The sequence below is a fragment of the Cydia pomonella genome, chromosome 20 (genome assembly GCF_033807575.1).
Source record: "Cydia pomonella isolate Wapato2018A chromosome 20, ilCydPomo1, whole genome shotgun sequence".
NCBI classification, from domain to species: domain Eukaryota; kingdom Metazoa; phylum Arthropoda; class Insecta; order Lepidoptera; family Tortricidae; genus Cydia; species Cydia pomonella.
Window position 1 is genome coordinate 9,122,124 of NC_084722.1, and position 17,678 is coordinate 9,139,801.

Consider the following 17,678-nt stretch of genomic DNA (forward strand, 5'->3'; position numbering starts at 1 on the left):
TAAATTTCTTGCAAAATAAGCCTACATCCTACATGTCCAATGTATAATCAAAGAAAACGCAATTTTCGTCTAAATTGAGCAAAAATCAGTTTGCTATTTGTGTATTTTTGTGATAGATCCAAATGGTTTATAGGAAATTTCAACATTTTTGACGCAAACCAAGGATCCGAACACCTAAAAGGTGCTAATTGTAGCCTATGTGGCCGCCTCTCCCCTAGCCGCCTACGGTATATAAATGAGACCGTAAAGAGGGGAAAGGCGGCAACTTATATATATATGCTTATTATATGGGGGGATCTAATTGGGAAATAGAATGCATCGCATACATACCTTCATATCCCATAAGGGACTCTTCATCCTCACTCTCTCTGCACCTCAACTCCTGGGCCAGAGGAGCCTTAATCTGCTTCGCTTATCTTAAGGCGGCTGAATGTATGACACCCGAGATCTGTGGGTAAAATTGCTCTATGAACATGGTATTCTCCAAACCATTAACCTCCACACATAAATCTATATATCTTACTAGTGAGCCCCATCTTACCCGGCCGGATGTAGGTTACACAAAGCCAACTACCTAAGTAGCTGTATAGTCAAGGGGGCGTACCGCAGCCGAAGCTGCCCCTTGCGTGCTGATAAAGGAGTAACTAGCGGCCGAAGCCACCTTACTCCTACACGGGGATAAAGGAGAACCTAGCAGCCGAAGCCACAGAACTCCTAACGCCTTTCTCTGGTTTCAAGGGGGCGTACCACAGCCGAAGCTGCCCCTTGCGTGCTGATAAAGGAGTAACTAGCGGCCGGAGCCACCTTACTCCTACACGGGGATAAAGGAGAACCTAGCAGCCGAAGCCACAGAACTCCTAACGCCTTTCTCTATAGTAGCCGCCCCCCTTACGGGGAGCATCTAGCAGCTAAACCTGCCATTCTCTTACACATTGATATAGGAGGATCTGCGGCCGAAGCCGCAGACTCCTACACAATCATAAGTCCCTAGTCCGCCTTACCTAAGATGGGCTCCCAATAGCTTCCACGTCAAGGTCACGTGGCAAGCTCGAACCAGAAAGGAATAAAGGAGATAATCGCACAGAGAAACCATACCACTACTGCGAGCTTTCACCAAGTAAATAAAATACTTAGCTTTAGATGATTCCGGACAGCTGTAGGCTTCCTCACTTTATATCACATTTTATAGAACTAGCGCGTTTCGCGCCATACTGAATCTAGCTTCACCAACTTACTACGTTGGTTAACTTACCACAGTTCCACATAGAGGGCGCTGTTCGGTGTTGCCGCAGGTGAATTAGTATTGTGGCATCGGATTTTCGCGTCCGTCGCGACACTCCCCAACACAGGCAGGAATAGGGCGACTAGATTGCTGGTCCATTCTTTGATCTTCTCAAGGGCTCGAAGAGCTGCGGCTCTCTTAGGTCTTGACTCGTTGCCTAGCGTAACCTCCTCCAGGTTGTGTGATTCTGGCTTAGTGTGCTCGTAAGATTCGAGGTCGACGACCGCGAACGGTTCTGGTTCGGACATAGACTTAGGCTTAGGCTCGTTTGACTCACTATACATAGGCTCTAGGATTCGTTGAGAGGAACTCCTTCCCTCTACTGGCGAGGCATAAGGTTGTACTTCTTCTTCTGGCTTATCTCTGACTGCTTGCGTGCATCTTTGCTCAGAAAGAGACTCGGATTCGGCAACATCGTTGACGGAATCCACCGTCATGTCATCTCTGCGTGACGAACGGGGTAGATTAGGAAGTTGCAGAGGTTCTTCTGCGCTTTCGTCGTAAGATGATGTTTGTTTACACTGTTCTTCTCCATCTTCGATCTCTAACGGGTAGAGATGCGCGATAGATCTTGTATACTCTGTATCTCCTACTCGTACCGTGGCAACCCTACATAAACCGTCGGCGCCTTTTCTTAAAGATACTATTTTCCCAACTTTCCAATTGACTCTGTTCTTCGTGTCACCTTTGATCTGCACGATTTGACCTATCTTTGGAGCCAACTTGGATATTACCCTAGGTTCTTTAGGATGGTGGGAATATCTTTCTCTCAAATTTAGGAGATACCGGTTCTCGAACATCTCTTTAAATTCTCTTAGAATTATCTGTGCTTTCTTCCAACCTTTAATTAAATTGTCTTTAGTCACCGTTCCTTGTGACGTAGTAGGATCCTTTCCTGACGTTTCCATAATGATACATTTTCCCATGGTAAGAAAGTCTGAAGGTTTTAATACATGATCAGGCTCCGAGTCCACGTAAGTTAAAGGTCTTGTGTTAAGAACCGCTTCTATTTCTTTAACCACTGTAACCAGCTGGCTGTCATTCAATAAATGTTTCTGTAAAGTTTTCTTCATACAGTTCTTAACCAATCCGACTAATCTCTCGTAGAATCCTCCATGCCATGGTGCTAACTGTGGTATAAATTTCCATTTTATTTCTTTATCTACGCAGTATGGATTCTGAAGAATCTCCGAGAGTAACTTAAAGTGAGCTGCGTTGTCAGACGTTATCAAGATAGGCACTCCTCTTGTTGAAATCATCCTGCGTAAGGCCAATAAACCTTCTTCCGCTGTTAGGTCCTTTACAACTTCTAGGTGAATGGCTCTTACAGCCAAACATGTATAAAGGCTAATCCACCTTTTGCAATTGCCATTCCCATTGTTAACTAGAAGTGGTCCCAGGTAGTCGGTACCAACGTATGTAAATGGAGAACTATAGTTGACTCTCTCTTTCGGTAAAGCAGGAGTTTCCGGTAGTCTATATGGCCCTCCGTCATGTCTCATACATTCAGGGCATTTCTTCAGGATCCTTTGAACTTGGCTTCTTCCTTGTGGAATCCAGTATGTTTCCCTTATCTTGTCTAACGTGTGACTCACTCCAACATGTTTATTTTCTTGATGAGTCTTTATTATAATTTCGTTGGTGAAATCTGAATTTTTTGGAATAAGTATAGGATAGCGTTTGTCAAATGACCAGTTTGTGTGTTTCATACGACCTTTGCACCTCAGTAACTCATCTATATCTTTAAATATGCCTAAATTCAAACTTAAACTAGTTACTTTTCCCTCTACTTCTAGAGGAAAATACTCTGCTTGAATTTCTTTCAATTTTTGAAACTTATTGTCTGGCATCTGACCATTCTCTTGATTTATTATCTCTTTTGCAGTTGTGCCATCTTCCGTTTCCACCGGGTTAACATTAGGTATATCTGGATCATCTATTTCCATCAGTTCTTCATCTTCTTGGATCCCAAGACCCTCCCCAGTCAAGAGAGAACTGGTGGGTCCACTGCCGGATGTAGTTGGCCACGTCTTCGGATCTTCTACTATAAATTGTGGACCACTCAGCCATTTCTCCCCGTCCTCTCTCGAACAGGTGGGTCTGGTGCCTACGTCTGCTGGATTTAGGTCTGTTGGAAGGTATCTGATTTCCAGATCTTTATTTGTTCTGATCTCTTCTATCCTCCTGGCAACGAAAGGTGGTAATAGTTTGTCAGATTTACACCATTCTATGACTATCTGGCTGTCGGTCCACAAGACTTGCCTTGCTATCTTCTGCTGGAAGAATTTAAGAACGAACTTTATCAATCTACTGCCAATCAGTACTCCTAATAGTTCAAGACGGGGTATCTTGAGACTCTCCTGATCTTTACTTGGTATTAAACGGGATTTACCAATGATGAAGCTTTTCCCCGAGCCGCAAACTAAAAAGACTGATGCTGCATAAGCCTGTAGGGAGGCGTCAGTGAAACAGTGTAGTTGGTAGCCTTTTCCCACTGGTGTCTTCATGTAGCATCTGTTCACTGACACTTCCCTAATGGCTTCTAAGTTCTGTCTGATGACGTTCCACTCTTCTGTTAGTTCGCTTGACAATGGCGAGTCCCACGACACTCCAGCCTTCCAGAGTCCTTGTAGAAAGAGTTTAGATGATAGAGTATAGGGCACGGCATAACCACATGGATCATAGATTGATGCAATAGTCTTCAGTATTCCTCTTTTTGTGACTGCTTCCTCTTGCAAGTTAGGTTTCAACTGAAGAGTATCTTTCTTAATGTCCCATTCTAAACCAAGTACCTTTACTTTATCTTCTTTACATGTATCAGAAACTTTCTTCATAAATTCTCGAGAATTTGAGCTCCAATCCCTGAGTGACATTGAAATATCTTGAAAAGATCCTTTTAGATTTCTGTAGAGCTCCATCGCTTCATCTGTAGTGCTGGAACCCGAAACAAAGTTGTCCACATATATGTCATTTGCTTTTAGTCTGACTTGTTGATGTTCCGCACTAGACAGGTGGTGTTTGATTGTTGCATTTAGCAAAAACGGTGACGAAATGACGCCAAATGGAACTCTACAAAACCTAAGGTGTAATAGGTTGTCTTGAGATATCGGTTTAGAGGTATCTTTGAGCCACAGGAATCTGGTTACGTCACGATCCTTTTCGTGTAACGCCATCTGTAAGAACGCCTTTTCAATATCCGAGGTTAGTCCTATCTGATGAGTTCTAAATTTAATGAGTAAACCTGTGAGGTCTTCTAACATGAGTGGTCCTCTGTATAAACATTCGTTCAGACTCTTGGTGTCTTTGCTGCTCTTGGAGCTAGCATCATAAACTATTCTCATAGGTTTCCCTCGATGGCATACTCCATGGAAGGGTAGGTAGTGAACTACGTTATCCGTTGACGTTCTTGAAGCAAGTACAACTTCTATTATACCCTTATCTAATTGTTGTTTAAACGTATCATCGTATGATAACAACGTGCCTTGATCCATACGCTTCAATAAGCTTGATAAGCGACCAAAAGCCATTCCATAATTATTGGGTAAGTCCGGTGGGTAAGTTATCCACGGCCAGCTTACCGTGTAACGATTATTTAATTTTAGAGTGGTATTATTAAAATACTTGATTGCTTCTTCTTCTCTAGTTGCTTTCGGTGAATCACTAATACCTATACATTCTAGTTCCCAGAGGCTCTTTATGTCTCCATCACAAAGGGGTGGGTCAGGTTGATGAAGCTTCGTTTCTATACAAGTCTGAGCGTAAGTCACTACATAGGGCTCGTCACTAAGCTGTGGTTCTGTTCTACCACTTATTATCCAACCAAGGGCAGAATCGACCAGGAACAGGTTACTACCCAATTGTATTTTCTTCTCGTAAATTAGGTTGAAGTAGTACTCGTTTCCAACCAGAATCTGCACCTGTCCGCTTAGCGAGCCGTCATCCGCTAGTATATATGACTCCGGTAAGTCCTTCAACTTGACAGTGGGTATGTATCCTCTTGAAATACGTTCAACGCAGTTGGCTTGTATAACTATCTTCTTATTTGTCCTTGACAGCAATTGTAAAGTAACTATTGGACTATGTATTTCTTTAGGAGGATCTTCACCGAAGGTAAATATAGTTAAATGACTTTCCTCTTCAATGGGAAGCTTCAATTCCTTGGCAGTTTGAAATGTGACATAGGAGCGCTGAGAGCCTGGATCTAAAAGAAGTCTATATTTATATTGTTTATTTTTATCATCTAGGGGGTTAGCCCTAACAACAGAAGTTTGAAGAGTAGTGAATCCCTTTCCTAGAACCGTCAGGACTGTTTCTTCATTGCAGTATTCTTCTGAAAATTTAAATGGCATAAAGCTCTGTTATGCGGTGTCTCACTACAGCAAATGCTACACTTACGTTTGTTCTTGCAGTCTTTTATAAAGTGGCCTAACTTCAAACACATGAAGCATTTCTTTCCAAGTCGTTTCTTTCTTTCTGCTAAGGTAGTAGCTTCAGAGCACTTATCATTGTAATGATCACCTTTGCAAAAGATGCATGTCCACGCTGTTCTCCCCTTCGAAGAGCCCTGCTGAGGTTCTGGTTGATCCTTGTTAGAAGTCGGAGTTTGTTTTGGTCTGTTCCATTTATTGGGTTTATTAATACTATCAAACTTATTCTTCCTTTCCGGTCTTCTATCAAAAGCTCCTTGAGGATTTTGTTTCTTAGGGGGACCTTGTTGCTGTTTGGGTGGATATGCGCTTCTTGCACGTTTCACATTTATATGTAGAGTTCCGACTGTACTATCTTCTGCTTCATGCGTGCGTTTTCTTCCTGAAATCCTTTCAGCATCCTCTTTTGCGGTAATAATTCTATCTAATTGGTTCCTGATTTCTTGTATAGAATCATCATTAACCTTCAGCTTAATTTCGTAAACTAGATCGGGTGGAAATTTCTCCAGCAACATAAAACGAAGATGATTGTGATTGATGTTTTCACCTAATGATTCCAAAATTTTGAGATTTCGTTCAACTTCGTTGAATGTCTTTCTACAGTCTTCAGCGGTGCTTTTGGCCATCTTAACCTTATATAGTGTTGCATAATGCGCGTCAATGAGATGAGAGGTCTTGCCGAAACGCTCCTTCAGGATTGATATGGCTATTCTATAATTAGCATTAGTAGTAGACAGACCATCTATGGCTTTCTTGGCATCTCCCGTCACCGAGGCTTTAAGATAGGAGAGCTTGTCAACATCAGGCAGATTTCTTGAATCAATGTTGCTCTTGAAGGAGTCCCAGAACACACCAAAAGAGCACGTCTCCACTATACACCGGCAGCTGAAGTTTAGGGAGTCGGCACGAGGCATTCGCTTCCGGAGGTTTCTCTGTAGCGTTGCTTTTCAAAGTTATTTGATCGATCTTCACTTTAAGTTCAGCCAAAGTCTCCTCTGCTTGAAGTTGCAATCCACTCAGTAAACATATTTCATCAGAAGCAGGTGTCGAAGCCAAGCGAAAGTACTCCATCAAGTCGTTGTCAAGTCTTTTCAGAGATGCATCTAATTTACTGTAAGTAATTTGAGCCTGCCCTAAGTTCTCTGAATTAATGGTAACAGGAATAACTTCTATGTCTGTGGTGAGTTTGTCGTTAATGAGCCTAAGCCTTCTTAAAAGCAAATCGTCCATTATGTTGTTTGTATAAGCTCTTTTCTTGTTTAATCCTGTAACGTATAGAAATAAACCCATTTAACCTAAAGTCCTATTTATTTGCTTATGTATGAAATGATTACGCTTGTAGATTTAATTAATACTGCCTTGCAGTAACTATGTTTCATACTACTTTAGGTTGTTTAATTTTAAATTATTTTATTTATTCTTTATTTTAATGATCTCAAAATATTGAAATCTAAATTTAACTAATGATCTCTAAAATCCTTTCAAATTTGAAACCAAAAAAGAATAAAAATCAAAGTCAATTAAATTACATGAATGAAACCATTGACCCAATTATAATCCGATGTTTCATTTAAATATCATGAGAGGGAGTAAAACAAGGATGGAAGGCAACATAACATACACACCTACATATAAATGTGTCTAGTTTTATCTTTATAATTTATAGGTTACACCAATACAAGCGTCATCGACGTCAGTAAGTGATGTTGACGTTTATACACTGTTGCCACAACACAACCTCTAATGTTGGTGTCTCTGATTCAAGCTCACTCGTAGCACAACGAAAATTAATACTTTATTTCCATTTCACTTGTTTTATTGATCTATTTAATGATTATTTTATTTTTATTTCACTTGTTTGGTTTATTTATTTAGTAATAATTTTAATTTTATTTCACTTGCTTGGTTTATTTATTTAGTAATCATTTTAATTTTATTTATTTGAACACTTCAAAGAATCACTTATCTAATGAGTCTAATTGCACATAAAAGTCACCACAATAAATCTGGAAAGAAGATGTTAACTTATATATACATATACACACCACAATTGCTTTCGTATAATATAATCATGGACTTCAATATGGAATGCATGTAAAATAAATCAGGTATATGTTCCCTTTAGGCCTATATACATAATATTGTATATAATTATACTTCTTACTTAACGTTTACTTACTCAACTAAATCCTTTGTACATACGCCGTAAAACAATTCATAAAGAAATAAATTGTCTTTCTTAGTTTAAATAAGGTAGCGTAATAATACCAAACTATCTAACTAGGGAACCCGAGATAACATTCCAGAAGGCCTATAGTAAGCTTGGAAAATTACTAAGGTTCGCCTCTTGTTTGGAAAATTCTAGATATTTCTAAAACTGAGTCGTACTAATATGAGCCGTGTTACCTAAACAATAGGGTTGACTCTTGTCTACGGTCGTCCCCAACTATCAACTTCTAGAAAGTGAAATTATTTCAATAAAGTAGGAGACGAAATCGACTCATAATTCATACATACGGAAGGATACTTAGTTAAAAACGGATTCCTTTTCTTGTTAGAAACCCAAATGATCATGGCCGCCATGCTGTCGGATCGCTTGCTATGAAATAATTTTCGTCGCGCGCATTTGTTTTACAGAATAGAGCTCTGTCACTGTGAAGTAAATGTTTAAAAACTTACCGAGAAATAGTCTAGTCCGATAGCAGGTCTAATCAGGGGGGTTTTCGTCAAATCCGAGTTGTCTTGTCCGGTGTGGTTGGCGGCGGCGAGTTCACTGTACCTATGAAGTAAATACGTAGTTTTTCACAATCTTGCCTATCTACACGCTTATCCCTTTGTTGGTGCCCTTTAAATTATAATATTCTCAATATTTACCAGCATAATTTGAGGAACCTTCCCGGGGAACTCGCGTCTGCTTGGAGATCTTCCGCCAACGATTCAAAATGGTGGAACGTTCGCTTTGCAACAGTCAGTGTTGCCAAAGTCAACTCAAACCCCATAAATTTCGATAAATATGAAATGAATTTAGGGCCTTTAACAAATTTCTTTCTTCTTTATGTTGATTCCGTATAAATGATTGCATCCTTGTGTTCTTAAAACTACTTAAGTTCTAAAGTATAACGTAAATATAAAAGGTAAAATGTAGAGTGCTTACTCATACAAACTCTTATCTACTACACGTACGTTTCTTATAAGATGCTTATTAGTTATTCTGACTCGCATACGTTTACTTATTATAATCATATTAAATCCACAACTCTAACAACTAATGTATAATAAAATAAAGTAAATCTTCTACTTATATCTAAGTACGCTTTGCTATGACGTACCTACTGAAGCGTCTTATTGGAAATTGGTTATCGTATAACTTTTCTATGTTGAATCAGCTTAGCGACATAATTTTTCTTTCTTCTTTAATTTTCTTGAGAATCCCGATAATCCGCACATTTTCCGCGATTTGGTGGATAATCTTCCTAGTGTGGCAACACCTGCCATCTTGTTCTAGGCGGTTCGCGCCGCCTATTTTTCCGGTTACGTTGGTAACTCGAAGGCATTATTACACAATAGTGTATCACTTAATTTAAAGTAATAAATATCATAATTGATAAATATAGACAAATGCACCAATCCCTTTTTTATTCATCTTTGTTTATTCTTTTACTAATTTGCGACTCCATTCTAATTTGAAAATAAAATACATCCATTATGAAAATGTCGTGTGACTGCTTCCGGTCACCGCGATGTAATTTCTTCATGTTGGCTCCGTACAATGTTGATGTTCTGCCGTTCACGTATATAAAAACATGACTTATTAACTCAAAATATCTTCAATTGATGAATATTAATGCCAGCCTCTTTATTTAAACAAGCCTAAATTAATATCGAACCAGATGTAATAAGAAAACACCTTAAAATGTACACATAAAATATAAAACCTCGCAGTTTTCGCTACTGTTAGCGCCATCTATGATTTCCGATAGTAAACATATATGCCTATAGTGAAGATGTATGCTTTGCATTCTTTATATTATTTATTCTCAACAAAGCCTTGGTTCTTTAACTGCTGAATCCCAGCATTAACCACCATTGTGGCCGCCTCTCCCCTAGCCGCCTACGGTATATAAATGAGACCGTAAAGAGGGGAAAGGCGGCAACTTATATATATATGCTTATTATATGGGGGGATCTAATTGGGAAATAGAATGCATCGCATACATACCTTCATATCCCATAAGGGACTCTTCATCCTCACTCTCTCTGCACCTCAACTCCTGGGCCAGAGGAGCCTTAATCTGCTTCGCTTATCTTAAGGCGGCTGAATGTATGACACCCGAGATCTGTGGGTAAAATTGCTCTATGAACATGGTATTCTCCAAACCATTAACCTCCACACATAAATCTATATATCTTACTAGTGAGCCCCATCTTACCCGGCCGGATGTAGGTTACACAAAGCCAACTACCTAAGTAGCTGTATAGTCAAGGGGGCGTACCGCAGCCGAAGCTGCCCCTTGCGTGCTGATAAAGGAGTAACTAGCGGCCGAAGCCACCTTACTCCTACACGGGGATAAAGGAGAACCTAGCAGCCGAAGCCACAGAACTCCTAACGCCTTTCTCTGGTTTCAAGGGGGCGTACCACAGCCGAAGCTGCCCCTTGCGTGCTGATAAAGGAGTAACTAGCGGCCGGAGCCACCTTACTCCTACACGGGGATAAAGGAGAACCTAGCAGCCGAAGCCACAGAACTCCTAACGCCTTTCTCTATAGTAGCCGCCCCCCTTACGGGGAGCATCTAGCAGCTAAACCTGCCATTCTCTTACACATTGATATAGGAGGATCTGCGGCCGAAGCCGCAGACTCCTACACAATCATAAGTCCCTAGTCCGCCTTACCTAAGATGGGCTCCCAATAGCTTCCACGTCAAGGTCACGTGGCAAGCTCGAACCAGAAAGGAATAAAGGAGATAATCGCACAGAGAAACCATACCACTACTGCGAGCTTTCACCAAGTAAATAAAATACTTAGCTTTAGATGATTCCGGACAGCTGTAGGCTTCCTCACTTTATATCACATTTTATAGAACTAGCGCGTTTCGCGCCATACTGAATCTAGCTTCACCAACTTACTACGTTGGTTAACTTACCACAGTTCCACATAGAGGGCGCTGTTCGGTGTTGCCGCAGGTGAATTAGTATTGTGGCATCGGATTTTCGCGTCCGTCGCGACAGCCTATTTCTGAAGGAAAAAGGAGTGTCATATTTTGCTTCAAAAACAACGTTTTCTGGGTGGCATAGTCCAAGGGCTGAAATTATCGTACATTTGCTTACGATAATGCTCTTTGGAACGTACATCGTACCGGAGCCCAAATTATCGTACGTGTACGAGAATTATCGTACGCCTGGCAGCACTGGAAAGGCCATTGCTTATTATTCTGGCCATTGATGATGACGGCATTGTTGCCAGGTGAGCGGAAGAGAATTATCGTATTTGAGTGTCAAAGTATCTTACTGTTGAAAACGAGTTTGACGTTTCGTGGAAGTGGAGGGCGTGGTGAAATCGAAGCGCAAAGAGCATATAATCACTATGTCGAAGCGTTTATGTCTGGCTACGGAAGGTGGAGATATGTCTGGCGTGGAGGGTGGCTGATGAGCATAGATCGTAGGATCAACTAGATGTGCTATACGCGTGAGCCCGTGAGGGACAGATATACTCAATGCGCTAAATGAAAAACACGTTTTACATTTCTGACAACATACCAAAAATAAACTTCGTAATGTGGTCGGGTTTTTGTTGCCCACCATAAGTCGCCCTTGCAGGGTACATAATATATTATGTAATTTTATGTACCTAATATGATTGCAATAAATGCTCTGTCTTGTCTTGTCTTGTCCTGTCAAATCTATACTAAAATTAGCGAGGGGGAATAAAAAAATGAAACTGTGACAAGGACAAACAGTCAAAGCGCTTTCTCTGCTAGGTACTCCTCTACTCAAAGTTCCATAATAAGTTCCATAAGAGCACCTCGTACGGTCATCTGCCGGGTCTACCATTTCATCTCTATACTTAGTGTACCTCTGCATTAGCGATTGCAAACCGGATTGATTTTCAATCCGGCCGGATTTGGGCCATAACCCGGCCGGATCCGGCCGGACCGGATCCGGTTTGATATAGGGATATCAAAGTTAATTAAATGACATATTTTTCTAGTTTTTTCCGTAATACGGTCGTATTCCTAAATCTATAATTTGAAGTTAATAAATAACTTCTTAACAATAAACAACTAAAAGTAGTAAATAGTGTGACATTGTCAAAATCACTTAAAAACCAAAATATGAAATTGGTCATTTATTATATATAACCACTCACAAGTGCTCAAATTTTCGTTTACAATTATAAATTTGATTAGTTTCCAAAGCCCGGTAATGGGATGTGAGGTGGAACTCCTTGAAAAGACACGTTTTCGTAACTGTTCCTTGATTGAATTCTTTATAACGTTGACCAAAGAGCATATAATCACTACGTTTTTTTGTTACGTTGACATCCATTCTAGTAAGAAAATAAGATATTTTACTAATAACCAAAATGATATTAAATTTTCCCTCATTTTTTGCCCAAGAAAGTAGTAGACTGTATGATTTAAAAAAAATTACTTTTTTTTAATTTACACAAAATTATATTGGCCAAATTTAAAAAAAAATGTATTATAGGACATTATTACACAAATTGACTAACAAGGAAAGGTACCCAACTGTCCGGTTCCGATTTGATTTATATTTATATATGTTATAGAGTAGTCTAAAATAACGGACACGTATTTTTTTTAGCTGCCCAAACTCAACCTATTGGGAGAAATTGTCCTGCAAAGTACTAAAAGTTATTAAATCTTCTAACTCCTATAGAAAGTGATGCTCGAGCAACTTGCTAGTTAATGGCTTGTTTGAGTATATGTTTGAGAACAGGAAAAAATAATGTAAGTACACGTGTTTTGTTATATCTGCTTAAATTCAAGTTTTCCTAAAAAAACACCCGTCTTTATGTGTAACTTTAGCGATAAGATATTATAAAACTTCGAATGTCGATTTTTTTAGGAAAAAAATGAGTTTAAGCAGATATAACAAAACACGTGCTCATTATTTTTTGCTGCTTTCAAACATATACTCAAACCAGCCATTACCTAGCAAGTTGCTGGACTGGAGCATCACTTTCTATAGGAGTTAGAAGATTTAGTACTTTTTAGTACTTTGGAGGACAATTTCTCCCAATAGGTTGAGTTTGGGCAGCTAAAAAAAAAATACGTATCCGTTATTTTAGACTACTCTATAACATATATAAATATGAATCAAATCGGAACCGGACAGTTGGGTACCTTTCCTTGTAAGTCCCACAGTAAGCTCAATAAGGCTTGTGTTGAGGGTACTTAGACAACGATATATATAATATATATAGGGGAAGGTGGGGAGGGTCGATCCCTAAGGGACACTTTTTTTTTTTTTTTTTTCCATAAATGGCTTTTACTCCTCGCTAATTTAGCAAGGTGGATTCTGCCAATGTCGAGGTGTGGACTTTTGACTTATGTGAGCAGAGAATGTTCGGTTTAATTTTGATTTTTGTGGAAGGATAGACTGGGAACCTAAAACAAACAAATATTATGGACATCACAGACAAACACATGACATGACACATTTGACATAATACCAACATTAGTAAAAAGAGCGGGAAGCGGATGATAGATTGTTAAGGCAAGCAACATAGCGGATGAAATGGAGGAAAAAACATAGAAATTAAAATATATAGATAGATAGAATTATAGTAAGAGTAAAAGTTAAAGTTTTATATCATGCTCCTGTATATCGGCTGATGGGCTAGGGTGGGATGGGATCAGTTTGATACACGTTTGATATGGTCAGTGTTCTTTCGTCTGTCTGAGCGATTCGAAGTCGCGCTCAAGGGTAAACGTAACACAATTTTATTAAAAGTTTTTTTCTTAAGACCTATTCTTAAGAAAAAAGAAGAACTACTAAACTAAACTACCTACATATATAATTTCTGTGGGTATTTTTTTTTTTCAAAAAAAATTGGACAGTCATTTCGGAGATAAGGGATCAATTTTCGCCTGATTTCTTAAATAACTGCAAAACTATCTTATTTGTTTTTAGGGTTCCGTACCAAAAAGGTACAAAAGGGACCCTTATGGTGCGACTCTGTCCGTCCGTCCGTCTGTCACAACGCTAAATATCTCGAGAACCACTTAAGCTATCGATATGAAATTTGGAATAGTTTGAACAACGCTAACCCCGACACGTTGAAAGTAGGTATATATATATATATATTTTTTTTTTTTTTGTTTTATTTTCAGCATACATAAGCATTACAGTATTGTACCAAAGTGCTTACATACTAGTCATTATAAATATTTATAAATACTTAAATACATAGAAAACACCCATGACTCAGGAACAAATATCCATGGTCATCACACGAATAAATGCCCTTACCAGGATTTGAACCCGGGACCATCAGCTTCGTAGGCAGGGTCACTACCCACTAGGCCAAAGCGGTCGTCCGGACCGGATTTTTACCGGATCCGGTAGCGCCTGAAAAGTGCCGAATCCGGCCGGAATCCCGGATCCGCCGGACCGGATTGCAATCCCTACTCTGCATGCTCTTATGGAACTTTCAGTATAAGTAGCAGAGAAAGCGTTATAATGGATTATCCTTGTCACACGAATCCCTCTATCTATATTTTGGAAGCGGCACTTTTTGTTAGGATAAATTTAAACTTATATAAACAAAAAGTACAAAATCTGGGGGCCTACAGGGAAAATCGAAATTCGCAAATTGCGGGGATCTTTCTCTTTTACTCTCACTAAGACGTAATTAGAGTGACAGAGAAAAATGCCCGCAATTGACGAACTTCGATTTTCGCGGTAGGCCTCCTGGAAGACGCCAAAACATAAACCAATTCGAGTTACCATGCGCAAAATTATGAATTCAGGGGGCCTACCGCGAAAACAGAATTTCGCAAATTGCGGGGTTCTTTCTCTTTTACTCTGACTAAGACGTAATTAGAGTGACAGAGAAAAATGCCCACAATTGATAATTTATAAGACCTTATGTAAAATGTGTTGTCTATGATGGTGTCAGCGGGCCTGCCGTGAAAACAGAAATTCGCAAATTGCGGGATCTTTTCCTTTTACTCTTGCTAAGACGTAATATTTTTCCAATTTTTTGAAACGCCTGTATTACGTTCTACATTAACTAAAAGTTGCCCTAAAATTCAACTTTTATCCCAAAAACGGCTTTAAAATATGTTATTTTAACAAAATATATTTTGACAGATGCTTTCGCGCCCAAAACGCTCTTTGAAAATTGTGTGACGTCACAGTTTACGGTTTGACACATAACTACATACATACGTAGAAGATACAAACTGTCAACTGACATTTGTTGTTTATCGCCTAACTGTCAACAGTGTCAATCCGAGAGTTGTGACGTCATCAGAATCTTCAATGACGTTTCGAGTTTGGTAACGTGACGTGTGCCAAAAGATATTTTAAATTCAATATTTACAAAAATATAGTCATTACAGGTCCCCTAAAAGTAGTTTAACATGTTCTTATAATCAATGAGCGGAATTCTTCATAGCAAAAATCAAACTGTCAGAGGGATTGACCTGTTTTATCGACTTATCGATGTTACGGAATAATATCGCATTAGGTATCCATAATCAACTTAAAAGAAAAATTCGACGGAAGTCAAAATAAAATTCCGGACACAAAATATATTTTAATTACTGTTTTAAGTACTAAAACGGTACTCAAACGATTTAACAACATTAAATATACTTGCTCACTTCCAAAAAATATATTTGAGTGGATATTTTCACAAATATTCTACAAGATATTTTCCATATGTCAAACCACTAACGGCACTAACCTATAAAAGAATTCCTTGTCGAACCGTGCAAAGCTGTCTTATTACCTGCGGTAGATCCCAAAGGCCGAAAATAACCCAGCATCCTACAAAGAAAAAAGAAGTTCCACATGCGCCCGAGGGCTGCGCCCTCAATAAGTGACAGTGTTGACATTTGTCAACGCAGTTTTTATTATTTTTGTAAACAGTGTGATATCTTATAGTTTTTCTTATGGTTTATCCTATTTTAGCCTAAGTTTTAGTTTTTACACTTTCTTAGTTTTAAGCCTGGGTGGATGCCGACCTCTACACCAGCTACAGGCAGCACGTCTTCACAAGCTGTTCCTTGCAATCAGTGCCACAAATCATTTTCAACAACCCGCGGCCTGAATATTCACATCGGTAAATGCCACAAAACTATAAATCCGTCCAACATCGCTACATGCCCACCCGCCTTAGGACTCCAACCCAGCCCGTCAACACCTCAGCAGAACGTGTACAACTTCCATCTCCACCTCAGCCACCTTAAAAACAACATTCCTATAATTAAAAGAATTCCGCGAGGTGCAAGAATCGCCGTAGCAATCCGGCTAACCGATGTCATCAATACCTGCGTGGAAAGCAATAGCCTAGATTCGTGGGAAAACCTACTTACATTCTCATTTTCGACTCTTCATGCTACTTCAGACAATAACCGACTAACACTTACTCAAAAAATAAAAAACAACTGTGCTCACCCCCTTAATCTCCAGACTCCAATTTATCATCAAAATAACCATCCTTCTCACCGGTCTTGCAACATTCTGAAAAAGACTGTAGAGGGAAAAGTGAGCGATGGTGACCTGAAAGGAGCCGCACGGTTGCTTTTTTCAACCGACGTTCTGTCTGTGGACTCGACTGAAACCCTTTTGGCTCTACGTGACAAACACCCGTCCGCCCCAGCAACACCATACTTCCTAGATCCGCCTACAGAACCCAACGTGTGCCTTCTAGTTCAGGATAAAGACACTATAAATGCAATTCTTTCATTCAAAACAGGTTCTGCAGCGGGTCTCGACGGATTATCTCCGCAACACCTAAAAGATTTGACCTCACACTGCGTCGGCGATACAGGCAAACGCCTCATTATCGCACTTACCAAACTTATTAACCTCATGCTTTCTGGAAAAGTCAACCCCCTCTTTATTCCCATTATTTATGGCGCAAATCTTATAGCCCTCACAATAAAAGATGGGGGGATCAGGCCCATTGCTGTTGGTTCAACATTTCGGCGTTTAACTTCCAAAATTTCCGTCCGACACATACTTTCAAAATTGCAAAAACAATTCGAACCGGTACAACTAGGTTTCGGTACTAAAGGTGGGTGCGAAGCCGCTGTCCATGCCCTCCGCACCTGCCTGATCAATGACCAGTGTGAGGTACTCCTGAAAATTGATGTCAAAAATGCCTTCAACTCGCTTAATAGGGACGCCCTGCTTACAGAAGTCAACAATCACGCTCCAGAACTTTATAACTATTTATTAAATTGCTATGCTAATCCATCAAAATTACTATACAAAAACCACGAACTTTCCTCCGAAGTTGGCTGTCAGCAGGGCGACCCTCTCGGACCAGCCATCTTCAGTTTAGCTATCAATCCAATTGTTCAAAACCTAAATTCAAAATTTAACGTTTGGTATTTAGATGATGGTACCCTAGGAGGCGATGTTAACACTGTACTAGCAGACCTTTCGGAAATAAAAAGTAAATTTATGCTAATTGGCCTGGAATTAAATTTCGAGAAGTGCGAATTATTTTTAAACCGTTGTAATCCCGACATCGTATCAAAATTTCAAGCCATCACCCCTAATATAAAAGTAGTAAACAAGGACTCACTAAACCTCCTAGGGTCACCAATTTTCGAAGAAGCCATTCCCAGCATCATTACAAACGCGATTACTATATTCAAAAACTGCGCCGATCGCTTGCTCGACATCAATTCTCATTCCGCTCTGACTATTTTAAAATCCTGCCTTTTTGTACCAAAATTTACTTATTTGCTCCGCTGCTGTCCATTTTG

General features: G+C 39.6%; 2 protein-coding genes across 2 annotated transcripts; both read right to left on the minus strand.

Annotated features, from left to right (window-relative positions):
* Positions 1-205: 205 nt before the first annotated feature.
* On the minus strand, positions 206-5,947 carry LOC133528922 (uncharacterized). Its single transcript, XM_061866430.1, has 2 exons — positions 1,253-5,947; positions 206-448 (listed from the first exon to the last, which is right to left on the minus strand). Coding segments are annotated over exons 1-2 (4,380 nt in total). The 5' UTR covers positions 5,632-5,947; the 3' UTR covers positions 206-447.
* LOC133529319 (uncharacterized) lies at positions 5,797-9,139 on the minus strand. Its single transcript, XM_061867015.1, has 3 exons — positions 8,389-9,139; positions 5,924-6,974; positions 5,797-5,867 (listed from the first exon to the last, which is right to left on the minus strand). The coding sequence occupies exons 2-3, from the start codon at positions 6,621-6,623 to the stop codon at positions 5,797-5,799; spliced, it is 771 nt and encodes a 256-aa protein (XP_061722999.1). The 5' UTR covers positions 6,624-6,974; positions 8,389-9,139.
* Between the last annotated feature and the right edge of the window lie 8,539 nt (positions 9,140-17,678).